The following is a 15,852-nucleotide window of genomic DNA, read 5'->3' as shown; positions in this document are numbered from 1 at the left end:
TTGCTGAGTATAACCTCTAAAAAACAATTTCATAGTTATCTCAGCTCTTAGAGATAAGGAGGAACCAGGAGGTAGTTCCCAAACACTTAAATATGAGAGAAGGACTTTTCTGTTTAACTTTTCTGATTTTGATGGACAAATTTCTCTGAAAAGTACTTCTTTCAGTTTAGGAGAGGAAGTGAGAGATTTCCCAGGAGGAATATTTAGCAATAGTCATGTGGTTCCAAGTGCAAGACAGAAGCCCTTTGTAACTGAACCTGGTGGGGAAGGAGAGGGGCTGAAGAAAGGCTGAAAGGCAGAATCACAGATTCTTTTTGATAATTTTGGAGTTCATTCAAGACTCTCACAAGAGGAAGAAAGAGACCTTGAGTCCAGAAAACCAGCCGCTAAAGACAAGTTATCAAAAATGCTTACTTCAAATTTAAATTTGGATTAGTTTATGAAAGAAAACCTAATCAGAGTACAGGTATGAACTCATTGTTAAGATTCTAGTAAAGGATTAATAAAAGAACTTAGTATTTAACAATTTAATTGTTTCGGTAAAAAGTATACAAACTAAATCTGAGGGAAGACAGTGAGCTCTAACCAAATCTCAGGAAAAACATGCATGTTGCTGTTGTGACCTTTGTAACACACTACAGATGCCACACACCTAGCGATCCTGTAAACACCTGAAATGCAGAATGCAGATTCTTGCGTGCTGAAACTGTAAAACAAGAGCCACTGGAGTTATATCCCTGTAGCCGTGTGGGTACAGTTCGTTGCTCCTGTCCGGGTAGCACATGGCTCTGGGGTCCTTTGGCTTTGTGCGAGAGGACCTTCTTGTTGAGTTTACTTAGGCTGAAAGTATCAATTTCTACCCCCACTCCGTATGGGTCCCACTGTGCTTATCAGGAATGATAGTTGGTCCTTTGCCCTTATCACTTTTTCTTTTGTTTCCCCTAGTCTCACTGGTAATTATTAATATAATGTCAGTGTCTTTTCTTTTCAGTCCTCCTCGCCCTCTGACGAATGTGAATGACACCATGGTGAGCCACATGTCCTCCGGGGCGCCCACTCCCACCAAGAGGTACGTGATGCTTGTGCGGCAGTTGCTGCTCACATTTGGGTACTGGCCTCTGGCCTGGGAAGCAGAGCATTCCACAGGGCAGAAAGGACTGGCTTTCCTCCCCTCCTTTGACTGTCTTTTTATATTGTTTTCGACTTTTTATCTTCCTTTTTTTCCCTACTAACTTATAAATATAGCAACTGAAGGAGGCTGCTTTGGAATGGTGCCTGAGGTGGAAGCTCTCCATTTGTGACAAGCAGTGAACATAGTGTCAAAGCAGATTAGGCATGTTTGAGGTCTTTTTTTTTAACATCAAACAATATTTTGATGAGCACGAATTTCAACAGTTTTGCATTAGAGTTCTTGAAGCATCAAAGATCATTTCTGCTTCCTGATTTGACTCTGTAAATTGAGCGAATTCCTTATATTCTAAACCATTCTACATAGAATTCATAAACATTTAAGCTGAAAAGCCTGAGTCCCTCTCTCAGTTATACAGGGAGTTTCCTTAGGGTCCTTCAAGGAACTAGAACAGTCTACTCCTTTCTCCTCTTTATTTAGTTTACTCTTCTCCAGAATTCTCTTAGGCAGGACTTAAAAGATCTGTATGAAATGGTTTACTTTCTGTCTGATTTAAGCTGTTCCGTCACCAGAGCAATGCAGAAAGTCCCTCAAGGGCACAACCATTAAAGAATTCTTTCTAACAGTCATCACTCAAAAAAAACAAAAAAACAAAACAAAAAAGAATGAAGACATTCCAACCCACTCCCCAAGTCCTTCCTGAAGAAAAGCACTTTGTACTGCAAACCTGAAGAAAACCATATGTACCGATTGCTTTGGATCAATTTAGCTGTAGAAATGTCATTTACTTAATAATACTTTGACTTAATATATATAATATATAATACTTAAGATCAACTATGTTTGTTCCATTGGGTAAAACTCCTAGGGCAATATTTCCCGAACTTGAGTGATGAGAAGAATCACCTGGGTCACTTGCTAAACATACACATTTCTGAGATCACATCAGACCCAGTGGATCCTGAGATCGTGGGAAGCTACACTTTTAACAAGTATTCCAGGTGATTCTTATCATCAAGTAGATTTGGGAAATAGCCTTAGAAGCGAAGGAGTAAACTATAGGAATCCTCCACCCTGGAATAGAGGATTTAGGGACTTAACAAATGAGAGTGACTTGATAATACAGTGTTATCCATGTGGAGGCTCAAGACCCTGACCAGGTGAGAGTACTTGTCCGCAGCCTTGTTGGGACACTACTAGCAGGACAGTAGCCGAGCCGCTTCTTTTGGGCAGAATTGAGTGGTATGAGCACGGTCTGTACTGAGCACAGACTTCTGAGCCAGACTGCATTTGAATTCTGGCTGTCACCTGACCTTGAACAAGATTCTTATCTTTGTTGATTTATCTGTAGAATTAGGAGAATAATAGTATCTATGTTGTGGGGTTTATGTGAGAGTGTAACATACTATTGTCATTATTTAGGAAGTAAACTGTAATGAGAGAACAGGTGGGGAAGAGAGAATAATTTATGGATAATGCCCTCTCAAGGAAGAACAGAGGCTTATGAAAGAGTACAAAGCATTTAAACCTCTCCCGCCTGCCTAGATTTTACAACCACCCTTGCTGGCCTTAACTTTTTATGTTAAACACCCATAGCATTCAGACCCAGACCTAGAATCTAAATATCAGCTCAGGAATGTTTCTGTTTCAAAACTAGGAAGACAAGGTAGATGATTGAAAGAAGTCAGCTTGTAGGTTTTATGTTAGTTTTAGCAATGCCATCTATTAGGGTTTCACTTCACCTGAGTTCTCTTCATTTACGACTTTTGTCACTTTGAGTCACCTGAGTCCCTGAGGGCCCTAAGTGCATGGTGATCAAGGGCACCATGCATTCAGTGACCACAGCTGAATGTAGCTCCTGGAGGCTGTTGGAGGGAGTGCATATTTCTGGATGATGTTTTACTGCTTGAGAAGACTGAAAGAAGGGACTTGGGAGCAGTAGTCATCACAGCTCCTCTCTAGAAGGACTACTAACCTTTAGGCTTGATGTTGCTGTATGAAGCCCCAGCTCAGTAGTCAGTGGCCAGCTGTAATTGTCAGTCACAAAATATCTACCATTTCTGAAAGTTGTTTCAGATAATGTCGTATAGCCTGGGTTAAGATTTTATTTTAAAGTCAGCATTTCAGCTAGCATCTCTTTCTAGGTAGGCTCAGTCAATGCTAGAGGTGGTTGTCACAGACTCTGCACGGGCTGACCAGCGGACCAAGCGTAGCCAAAGCCCTTAGGAGACCGAAACCAAGGCGGAGCTCTGTAACTTACCAAGAAGAGTAGTTGCTGGAGGAGAGGCTACATGGGAACGTGATGCCCCTGTCCTAACAATATTGTCCTTAGAATTTTAGGAGATTTCATTTATTTTCAGGATGAGATTATGATAGAACATATGGACATGAATTGCGTAATTCATAGATTTGGCTCTTCATGGCCCCAGTTTCTAAATGGTATAAATTTCAGGTAGTATCCTATTTATTTCCTCGAGGACTCATCCGTTTTTATTTTCTCCTCTGAATGTCGTCAGACCTTTGTCTCCAGAGTCTGATGAAAGCCAGGAACCCAGCACGTCATCCCAGTCATAGATCCTTCCTCTGCTGGGGCAGAGAATTCTCAAGGGGCACAAAGCTACTCTCCAGAAATAAGAGGTTTTCTTTAGAACTCAGCATAAGACATAAATCACTGGATCAGACAAGAACATGCACAGTAATAAAAATGCAGGAAAAAGTTAAGAGCTCCAGTTTCTAACTTTTCGATAAGCTGTGCATTTAAAACTGGTGATAAGCCGGGACTTCCCTGGTGGCACAGTGGATAAGACTCCATGCTCCCAATGCAGGGGGCCCAGGTTCAATCCCTGGTCAGGGAACTAGATCCCACATGCATGCCACAACTAAGAGTTCGCATGCTATAACTAAGGAGCCCGTGTGCCACAACTAAGGGACCAGTGAGCCGCAACTAAGGAGCCCACCTGCCACAACTAAGAGCTGGCAAGCCGCAGCTAAGGAGCCCTGGAGCCTCAACTAAGGGAGCCCACCTGCTGCAACTAAGGAGCCCATGTGCTGCAGCTAAGGAGCCGGCAAGCCGCAACTAAGGAACCCTGGACCCGCAACTAAGGAAGCCCACCTGCTGCAACTAAGGAGCCCACGTGCTGCAGCTAAGGAGCCAGCAAGCTGCAACTAAGGAGCCCACCTGCCACAACTAAGGCCTGGTGCAATTAAATAAATAAATAAATATTTTAAAAAAAATAGTGATAACCCCAGTGGTGAAAAACAATACTTGATTAGTCCAAATAAAAGATGATCTCAAATGTAATGGTTACTTTGTACAGAAGAAAACCTTATAAATGGCAAAGATGCTGGCAATCATGTGAGAAACTGTAAATTATGTTCCGGAAAGGTTCCAGTCTAGGGATTTGCCCTCTGTAATATTTTTATTGACATTTCTACAGTTGAAAAGAAATTCCATCTTTGTCTTAGACTAAGTAGTTTCTGGAAATTTGCTTTCTGTTAAAGAATCAGAACAGTACACATAAAAACAAACAAACTTTCAAAACTTTAAAACAGAGACTTAAAATGTCCCTCCACTATCTGACTTCCTCCAAGGCTTGCTTCTGTCCCTCTTCTTCCCCAGGGTTCAGAGTGTGATTATGTTATTATGCTCTGTACTATTGTACTATTTTAAGTCATACCTTATATTCAGACCAATATGAAAAATGATGCTAATATTTTTAATGTCTTCTAAAGCTTTGGCTTTAATTATTTATACACATATAAATGTTTACAATTCTGTGGGCATTTCATATAAGGTTGGCAGCAACAAAAACCTCCAGTATGAAACTTTTGGCTTTGTGCATTTGATTGGTATAGTAGTTTTAACTCTTTTAACTTCAGGTATTAAAATCTAACTTTTAGAAGTACAAACCCAGTTAAGCACAATGAAAAAGTTCCAAAGATCTAGTGTACAACCTTGTGCTTATACTTAAAAATACTCTAACATACACTTAAAAATTTGTTAAGAGAGTAGATCGTATGTGTTCTTACCGCAATTAAAAAAAGAAGAAAATAAAAGGCACAAACCCACAACACAAAGGCAAAAGCAGAAGGGAAGGGCAGAAGTGTCCATAGATCACAAAGCAACTGAACTGCCACCAGGATGTCCACCTGTGGCTTCTCCATCTCTCGGCTTCTCTCAGGGTGCTGTCTTCATCCCCTTCTCCTACAGAACAGCCACCTCTCAAGATGCCAATGGCTTCACTCACATCTACAGCCTTGTCACTCAAGAGGTTGTGCTTTTCCTCCCTAGGATTAGAAAACTCCAAGAAAGGATTCTTATTGTCCTGGATGGCATTACTGCCCATCCTTGTGTATGTGTGATAAGCCACACTCATTAGACCTGTATCATCAGAATAGAGGGAGGAGCATCTCCCCAAAAGAAGGTTCTACCGTCCAAAACAGGAGAGATCCTGGGAAAGAAAAATAACAGAATTTGTTGGCAGAGCACTGTTTTGCTACCAAGCACACAGATGTGTCCACAAGTGTGTACATGCACACACACATACCCCTTCCCATGCACATTTCCACTTCCAGAGCTTTCCTCCTCAGACAATGCAGCAGTACGACTGCAAATGCACACTTGCCTTTCCCAGGAGTCTTATCCACCTCCTGCAGACAGCACTGGGTCCCCGATATCTAGGTCATGTCCATTCGTCAGGATCAGGTCTAGGTACATCTTTTGTGATTCGTTAACCCGTTCTACCATGGACCAAATTATAAGTTTTAAGAACTCACACATCTCTACAACTCACAGCTCTACAAAAGTAGAGATCTGAAAATAGGATAATTGCATTTTAGAGAAGGGAGGAAAGGAAAGTAACAGAAAACATGGCATATTAAGCCACATTTGCCTGTTTCCTCCTGAAACACCATGAAAATGACAGTCAAGACATTTTCTTTAGTAGAAACCAACAACAGAGAAAAATGGACAAGGAGACAATGGCAACATTTTGGAAGCAGCAAAGCAGATGGATGAGTGGTAACTGATTTTCCAGACTGGAGAGAATTAAAACCTAAGCCAACAGAGAAACCCGGAGGAAAGCCCACCCGGGAATTAGAAGGCTCTGAGGGAGGGGTACAGAACGACAGCTGATAGTCTGTTTAAGAAGCACTTACAGTCTCAGATTGCCTACATAACTGGGCCTCTACCCCTGCCCCACCCTGCCAGAGTTGAGATTTATGTTTGTGGTTTCTAGAATAATACAACCCCCATAAAAACCCTAGTTGTCTTAATTACCTCACCTTGGGCTGAGGCAACTGGCTTCCAGACAACGTATCTCTTTCCCTTGCAATAGCATATTAAAGACTTCAAGAAATCACTACTGCATCCTGTTATTCCTCTCAAAGTGCCTGGGACTCCAGCCAGAAGGGACACAAGATCTAAGTCCCAGGATCCCAGAGATTACAGTTTAACCAGTGGCTTTGCTCTGTAGCCGTATAGCAAAGATTGATGTATTCCCTCCCTGGGATGGAGAGTTTTGCTACCATCGACACCTCAACTTGACTTAGCTAGTTCCAATCAGTGTTACACCCCACTCCTAGTAATAGTTTCTATTTTGGTCAGAACTCTTGGCTGTTAAGTAACAGAAGCTCAGTGTGAATTGGCTTAGGGAAAATGAGAAGATTTTTTGTTTTTGTAACCAGACTGTGGGCAAAGCAGGGGGTATGCGGCTGGGCCTCCCAGATGACAGAGCAAGGGGAACTCTAACTCATGTAGGTGTTTCCCCCCAACCCACCCCCTGCCCATGCTCCTTGCTCCTCTCTACTACACATCTGCTCCTTCTTCCCTAAGGTAACTACCTTTTCACGCAGCAGGGAACAAAGCCAAGAGACCCATGTGTTCACATTTTGTAACCTCATTACCCTGTGTGGATCCAATTTGAAAACTTTCAGTGAAAGTTCCGTTTGATCCGTCTTGGATCGTGTTACCCACCCTGGGGTTTTCTGTTTAGTGGTCCTACCTAGAATACCATGGTTGAATGGGTGGGGGTCAGTTCACAAAAAAGCGGGGGGGGGGGTCTGCTGCCCCTGGAGAAGGTAGAGATGCTGAGGAGACATGTAGGTATAAGCTGCTTTTTCAGGTGGTTTCTGACAAAAAATTGCATGTGTAAGTATATTACATCACACTTCCATTTGCATAGATTTGTTTCAGGAGACCTTTTTTCCTCTACCACCTCATTTTTATTTTTCTCAAGGGTTAAATAATTCTTTCTATTCTGTTCAGTTTATGAGGTGATTGTGTTGGGACATAACACCATCTTTGGGTGGTAACAGGTAAATATGAGAGCCACAGACCCTGAGTAAGCCACCAGTTGTGAGGAATCTTAAGTAAAGGCAAGATTTTATCAGAACTTTTTTACTTTAATACATACTTCACAAGAAGGAAAAGCAGTTTTTAAAGACCAGAAGATGCTACGATATAAATACTATTTCTGAGCTGTAGAAACATGACCAGGTTAAGAGGTGGGTTGTTAAAATGGCTTTTTGCCTGGGTGCCAAGGTAAAAAGTTTATCTTGTTATCTACAGAAAACAGTGGAATGACAAAAGCCACGGCATGCTGCTTTTTCAGACTGAAAACAACAGCGGTGTGGGGAAACTGAGAAAAGAGGCAAAATGAAATTGGTCAAGGCAGAAACTATTCATATGTGGACTCGGGCCACTGATTGTCTTTCTTTCTGTGAAATGAGAAAAATAGAGTTTGGTTGAAAAGCAAGAACTAATGAGGTTTTCAGCGTGGCCATGAAACAACTACCTTGTGTGAATTCTTCGTGAGAACCTCTCCAAGGCAACTCAGGAATTATTTTTTTCTCCAATCTTCTTTTTTTTTTTTGAAAGACAGAAAAGCAGAGTAATTGAAAATTAACACATAATCTTATGGAACTGCAGGGTCTCAGTGTTGGCAGATTTCCAAAGTTTGTCTGATGGCCTGGGCAGCCTGCCAATTTTCAACTGCTTCTGGGTTGGGATTAAATTCCATTTCCATTCAAGCATTTAAGGTAAACCCTTCAGCAGTTCTAACTCAGGTCAGTACGGACTAAAAGCTTATTTCCAATTCCATACTTCACAACCTTGATTTGAATAGTTTCCTCCTCTCGTTGGACTGAGGCTTGAGGTCCTAAATGTGAGCAAGAATCACATCTATTATGGACTGTCAGCAAAGCAGAGGGGAAGAAAGAACAGGCTTGCAGAGAAAGATGGTGAGTTGAGTGTTGTCATGCTTGGATTGAGATGCCTGAGGGATCCTGGGAGTGAAGACAGGCTCTGTAGATTTTGGATGCTGGGGTGCTCTTTCTGGCTTGAGTTAGGTACCTTTGGTTAAAACACAGGAGGAAGATTTTGGGAGGAAGATAGCAGAGTTATGTTGAGTTAGAGGTGCCTGTGGGACACCAAGGAACCAGACCATAGCATGAGTTCTTGTCATCCAGATACTTACTTCCAGCTACCTTGGATTCACGCTAGCAAAGGGCAGACCAGTCCTGAGATCCAACAAATGACCAGTAGAACTTACACACACACACACACACACACACAGCCTCTCTCTCTCTCTCTCCCTCTCTCTCTCTCTCTCTCTCTCTCTCTCTCAGCTGACTTGGTGCAGTGCGCTGCTTTCTAATGATGGGATGCTCCATGAGCTTGCGCACATGATGGAAATTCCTATAGCAATGCTCAAATTTCTGTGCTGATCTGGCTTAGACCTACAGGGTTTTTTAATTCCTTTTAACATCAAACTATTAAAATATTTCAACTTCTTTGAATAAGCAGACATTTAAAACAATCAGTGCTGTAGTAAAAGGTCTTACCTTTTCCTGGATCTTATTAGGAAACCTCCAGTGTACTCCCCACCAATCCAGTCTTGTCTTTGCAACCAAAGGGATTTTTCTGAAATGCAGATCTGAGTGTGTTACTCTCCTGGATAAAAATCTCCAGTGGCTCTTCCTTTCTGCAGTGCTGTCCAAGAGCATGGATATGTTTTGTGCTAACTGGTATGGTAGCCATTAGCCATATGTGGGTATTGAACACTTGAAATGTGACTGGGGCAACACAGTGAATTTTTAGTGTTATTTAATTTGAATTAATTTGAATTTAAACGGCCACATGTGGCTAGTGGCAGTGCAGTTCTGCAGTATAAAGCCCACATTCTTCATTTCTGAGCTGACCCTTGCTAGCCTCTCCAGCCGTGCCAATTCCACTCTTTCTACTTGGCATCTACACTCAGAATTACTTAATCACTCACAGTTCCCCAAGCAGGTTTCTGCATATGCTGCTTCCGCCTTGGTGCTTCCCATCCTTTTTCCTGTTATTCCCCTCTCCTTGTCATCTAATTCCGCCTTCTTAACTTAGCTTCAACCCCTCCAGGAAGCCTTCCCTGAATCCTAAAACTAGATTAAGTGTTCGTCTTCTGTGATCTGTAACATCTTGTACATATCACACTGTTGTAATTACCTATTTGTTGCATGCCTTTCTAGACTCTTAGCTCCCTGAGGGCAAGGACTCACCAGGCTTTCTCCAGAAACCTGTTCCTTTTCTCCAAATCTTGCTGCTGCTTGCCTCTTATTAGCACTTCTTCTGCTAGGAAAGGGATTTTCTTCTTCAGTTATTTCAAGCACGTAGCATCTTATAATATTGCCTGCTTGTTTCATTGAGGGCTGAGGAATAAAGGACATGAGTTATACTGGACTATCAGGTTCTAATGCAGTAGCACCTGGCTCACTCCAGCTGTCCCCTCTCGGTTAGCTGTAACTTCCCTCTTTAACACTGAGAAGCCTGACTCCCATCAGTCACCATCTGTTTACTTACTCAGTCAGTTCTAGTAGCGTGTATAGCAGTTTCAGAATCGTTGATTTATTTTTTACGCAGATTATTGAGGTATTAGTCATATATTATACAGCTCATCCATTTAACGTGTACCATTTAGTGGTTTTTAGTGTATTCACAGAGTTGTGCAGCCATTACCACAACCGATTTTAGAACATCTTCATCACCCCTCCGAATTGATTTGTTGCTAAAAAATCTCCACAGTGTGGAGGCTCAACTGTAGAGGACAAGAGTGGAAGAAGAGAGACCAGTCAAGAGGCTCTTGGAGTAGACCAAGTGGCACTGGGTGAGAAATTCCAGATGAGAAATTATGGCAGCAGTGGAGGTGGTGAGAGTGGCTGGTTTGGGGATCTGTTTTGTTTATTTATTTGTTTGTTTATTTATTTTTGGCTGCTTTGGGTCTTCGTTGCTGCGGGCAGGCTTTCTCTAGTTGCGGCGAGCAGGGGCTACTATTCATTGCAGTACGTGGGCTTCTCATTGCGGTGGCTTCTCTTGTTGCGGAGCATAGGCTCTAGGCACACGGGCTTCAGTGCTTGTGGCACTCAGGCTCTAGAGCACAGACTCAGTAGTTGTGGTGCACGGGCTTAGTTGCTCTGCAGCATGTGAGATCTTCCTGGACCAGAGCTTGAACCTGTGTCCCCTGCATTGGCAGGCGGATTCTCAACCACTGCGCCACCAGGGAAGTCCCTGGGGATCTATTTTGAAAGTAGAGCCAGCAGGACTTGTTAAGAGATTAGACGCGGAGCATGAGGAAAAGAGAGAAATTAAGACAACAACTCAGCTTTTGGCTTGATGACTGGGTAAATGGGGATGCTTTTTATTTAAACTGGCCAGTCTGGGGTAGTGGCAGGTGAGGAAGTAGGGTGAGGAGAATCAAGAGTTCTATTTTGAACATGTTGGGTTTGAGATGCCTGTTAGGCACGCAAGGGGAGATGTTGAACAGGCATCAAATACATGATTCTAGAGCTCCAGGGAGAGGTCAGGGCTGGAATATAAAGTTGTGAGGATTACAGCAATACCTTTTATGGAAGATTGTTCTGAGAACAAACAAAAGAAGACCTATAAAAGTATCTGATGGGTCACAGGTACTTTGTTGATAATGACTACTATGTTATCTTATTTAATCCTCCCAACACTCTCTAAAGTAAATTTCATGAGGCAGATTTTATATTATTATTATTTTACAGCTGAGAGGACTAAGACATAGAGAGGTTAATGTTCAAGCTCACACAGCTAATAAGTATCAGAGTTTGGATTAAACCCAAGACTGCCTGACTCCAAAGCCCGTGCTCTCAGTTGCTATGCTCTGCTGCCTCCTACTTAGTAAATAATTCCGCTACCAGGGCTGCACACTGCCTCTCGCATGCTTGTACTGCCTCTGATCTTGTCCCACCGCGGCTTACCCTTCATTCTGACCTCCCCCACCTCAGATCCCTTCCCCTTGCTGCCCGTCCCCACAGGTGTGCTCTTAACCTTGGCCAAATGCGCCCTCTCTTGCTACCACTGGAGATTATCACCTAGGCTCCAAAGCCCCCATCATCTTGGAGAGCAGTTCTCACGCTGCAGTGTGCACCTGGAGCACTGGCAGCTCGTTTCAAATGCAGATTCCCAGGCCTCGTTCCCAGATAATTTGATTCAGTAAAGCTTGAGAGTTCTGAAGGAAGAAGTCTGGGGAAACAGACTTTTAGAAATGCTGCCTTTGGGACTTCCCTGGTGGCACAGTGGTTGAGAATCCGCCTGCCAATGCAGGGGACACGGGTTCGAGCCCTGGTCTGGGAAGATCCCACATACCATGGAGCAACTAAGCCCGTGCGCCACAACTACTGAGCCAGTGCTCTAGAGCCCGTGAGCCACAACTACTGAGCCCAAGAGCCACAACTGCTGAAGCCCGCGCACCTAGAGCCCATGCTCTGCAACAAGAGAAGCCACCGCAGTGAGAAGCCTGCGCACTGCAACGAAGAGTAGCCCCCGCTCGCCGCAACTAGAGAAAACCCACGCACAGCAACGAAGACCCAACGCAGCCAACAATAAAATAATAATAAATAAATTTATTAAAAAAAAAAAGAAGAAATGCTGCCTTTGACCCTGCCAGTCCTATCAGGACCCTCTGGCCCCAACTGTGCTCATTTTTACCATTGGTTTAGAGTTGGGAGATGCCTTGTGAGGGAAAGAACGCTCTTTAGGGTACCCGGGAAGAAACATATTCATTTCATTGTCACTCCTCTTTTTAAGTCTGATTCATTCTACTCATCCTTGCTTTTGCTGACCTCCCTAATTGGGTAAAATTCTACTATTATGTCCTCTCATAGGAGAACAGTGTCCTTCTCATTGTAACCCTCATTACATTTGCAATTTTACTTATTTTTGTGATCATCTCTTTTCTACTTGACTGTTAGCATCAAGAGAGCAGCAACCACGTCTGGGTTTTGCTTGCTGTGGTGTCCTCATCTCCTGGCACAGTGCTGATGCCTAGTAGGTGCTCCAAACATTGACTCAAATGTCCCATTTCCATCAGAAGTGCTGTTCAAACTGTTGTATACTCGGGCATGAAAATCACCTACTTTTATGGATTGAATTGATGTTTAACAGCTTAGAAATAGAACAATTATTATTTTTATTATTTTATTATTTTATGGGGTTCCAAACTATTCCAAACTATTGACTCTGCTTTAGAAAAGCAGATTTCTAAAGCAAAATCTGTTTGTAAGTTGGGGGTTGTATATGTGTTGCATGTACACATTGCAACACATTTTATGCATATATGCGTAATCAAAAAAGGAAAGAGTTTAAACTCAAAAAGTAAATCTGGGAAAACAGGTACAGCTTTGAATGTGAGTAGAATGATATAACATCCATGCCCCAAACAAAATTGTCAGAAAATTCATGGACATGTAAATTCCTTATTTACTATAGGCAGCTATTGTTAATGCTCATTTTGGCTTCGATCCCTAATTATCTGGCAAGCAACACTAGTTCTGAATAGCAGTCTTCGTATAACACTAAAATGGAGTTTAATGGACTGTTGCTTCCGTAGTAAATGTTTCCAGTTTCTCTTCTGCCATTTCCTTTGGAACACTCCCTGGTCAGATTTTCACTGCCCATTACTCTGCCAAAACCACTCCTGTCAAGGAGACCAGTGACTTCCACATGCTAAATCCAGTGGTGAATTCTCAGGACTTATCTGGCTTGACCTATCAGTGGCATTTGATGTAGATGGTCACTCCCTTCTATTTAAAACACTTTCTGCACTTGCCTCCAGATACTGTATTCTGGTTTTCCTCCTATTCCTTCTCGGCCTCCTTTGCTGGTTTTTCCATACCTCTTTGACCTGTACATGTTAGCATACCAGAAGGGCCACTTCTCTTTTCTGTCTGTATTCACTCACTGTAGGTGATCTCATCCATACTCATGGCTTTCAATAACATCTGCATACAGGTAACTCCCAAACTTATTTTTCTGGCCCAGACCTTTTCCCTGAGATTTTTCCCTTTTCCCTCACATATCTTCCTCCTAATCAGTATCTTCTTTGGATATTTAATACATATTTCATAATTAGCACATTTTAAACTGAGTTCTGTATCTTCTCCCACCAAATGTACTTCCTCCATAGTCTTCCCCATCTCAGTGAATGGCAATCCCATTCTCCTAGTTGCTTGGTCAGAACCCTTGATTCTTCTCCCATCTAAACTGTCAGATTATTAGATCAAATCTATCCAAAAACACTGTCAAAATCTATCCAAGATCTTGCTATTTATTATCACTTCTACTGCTACTCCTATTTCCTAGCAACTCTTGTTTTTCATCTGGAATGTCCAGTAGCCTTCAAATTGCCTGCTTCTTCCCTTGCTCTCTGGCACTTTATCTTTCCTAGAGCAAACGGTCCTATTAAAATATATCATACCTCACTTCTGCTCAAAACCTTCTAGTAACTTCTAATATCACAGTAAAAACTAAAGCCTTTATAATGGTTTGCAGGGTTATATAGCCTACTTCTCAATCTATCTGCCATGAAGATGCAGTTTTGTTTTGTTTCAATTTCTAGTTTGAAGTGGACTGATACTTTACAAAAGTATGATAAAAATAAGTTACTATAGAGAGAACTTCCACCCTGGTCATGGTGAACTAACTGGTATCAGAGTAGCTCTCCCACTATAAACTACTAGAAAACTGGTCTGAATATAAGAAACAACTGTTTTCAGGAATTAGTAAGTAGCATGGGAGTGATTCCTGAGGGAAGGGAAACAAATGAGAGAGCCCTATGATTGCCCAGGTTTTCTGCCAGAACACATTTGCCAAACTATAGTGCAGAATACAAGCAGAGCAAGGCAGTCTTGCTGAGAGTAAGAAGGTAGAGATTGGAGTTTGAGGAGGCTGGAATTTGCTGAGCAAAACACCGGAGAGGAGGAAGTGTGCAGAGAAAGAGCTCAATAAATCTGAAGACAGATCTCTTGAGTCTTTGGCTGAAAACTAAGCTGTATTTGCATAGAATGAGATTTCACAAGACCAGCAAAGAACAGCTACCTGGGAAAGAACAACTCCTGGAGATTTGAAAGTGGAACAACTACCTGAGCTCACACAGTTGTTTGAGTTCCAACCAACCAGAGTAGAGAGATATCACTGAACACTTGAGGCATTCAGTAAAGACCCCAGAAAGACCACATCTTAGGAGCAGGGTGAAATTGGCCCTAAATAAAGGTTACTCTAGATGTGCACTAATGAAGCTTAAACACAGGCCTCACAAGGATCAAGCTGTTCACAAGGAAATTAAGTTACTGCCAGATTCTTTAGAGGAAGACAACAAAATCCAGACATTCAGCAACATAATACTCAGAATTTGCACCATCCAGTGAAAAATTAGAAGACACAGGAAGAAGCAGGAGAGTATGACCTGTAACCAGGAGAGAATTAGTCAATATAAACAGAGCCAGAAATAACAGACGTGATACAACTAGCAGACATGGACTTTAAAGCAGCCATGGTAAATATCAAAAAATATAAAAGAAAATATCAACATAATGTGGAGAAAATGTGAGAAATAAAAAAGAACCAAGTTTAAATGTTATTGGAACTTTCTGCACATATAGTCTACTTCCATCAAAACTTTTAAGATAAAAAAAGAGAACTTGTAGAGTTGAAAAGGATTATACCTGAAATGAAAAATTCAATGGATAGACTTAACAGTAGATTAGAAATTGCAGAATAAAAGTTCACTGAACTTAAAGACATAGCAATACAAACTATCCAAAATGAAGCACAGAGAGAAAAATGGTTGAAAAACGAACAGAGCCTCAGTGACCTTTGGGACAATGTCAAACAGTCTAACAGAGGGGGAAGAGAAGAATTATTCAAGGAAATAATTTTTTCCAAATTTCCAAATAAATTTTTACATATTTGATGAAAATTATAAACCCACAGATACAAGATGCTCGACAAACTATAAATAAGCAGGATAAACACAGAGAAAAACATACCGAAACACATCACAATCAAATCGCAAAAAAATCACAATGATAAAGAGAAAATACTAAAAGCCGCTAGAGAAAAAAAGACATGTTACATACAGGGGAACAAGGATAAAATTTTCCAATGAGTTCTCAATAAAAATAATGCAAGCTAGAAAATGGAATGGCATCTGAAAGTGGTGAGAGAACTTAGTTTTATTCTCTTTAAAATATAAAAATTTCCTAGCTTTATCCACTGAAAAGACCTAGAAGCAGTGACAACCCAAGAACAATAAGCACTCTAGTACCCTGATTGTGGCCTCTTTCTCAGTAAAGGGAACCTGGGATCCTTGGAAGAATGGTTGATTCCAAGTGTGGAGCAGCATATACAAGATGAGATTGGGGCATCTTATTGTACAAACAAG

The 15,852-nt window shown here is 41.7% G+C and overlaps 1 protein-coding gene across 13 annotated transcripts in view; it reads left to right on the top strand.

The window, feature by feature from the left end:
• DTNB (dystrobrevin beta) overlaps positions 1 to 15,852 on the top strand; it is a 249,854-nt gene that overhangs the window by 174,206 nt on the left and 59,796 nt on the right. For 12 of the 13 annotated variants that reach the window (XM_061211411.1, XM_061211410.1, XM_061211409.1 and 9 more), the window contains exon 10: positions 992 to 1,069. In XM_061211411.1, coding sequence (XP_061067394.1) covers positions 992 to 1,069 — 78 coding nt within the window. Of the gene's footprint in view, positions 1 to 991; positions 1,070 to 3,645; positions 3,817 to 15,852 lie in introns of those variants that run through there. The other variant, XM_061211421.1, reaches the window with a different exon arrangement.

Source organism: Eubalaena glacialis, chromosome 14, assembly GCF_028564815.1.
Source record: "Eubalaena glacialis isolate mEubGla1 chromosome 14, mEubGla1.1.hap2.+ XY, whole genome shotgun sequence".
Classification (NCBI taxonomy): Eukaryota; Metazoa; Chordata; class Mammalia; order Artiodactyla; family Balaenidae; genus Eubalaena; species Eubalaena glacialis.
The sequence above is the reverse complement of the archived record's forward strand: the minus strand, read 5'-3'. Positions and strand labels throughout refer to the sequence as shown.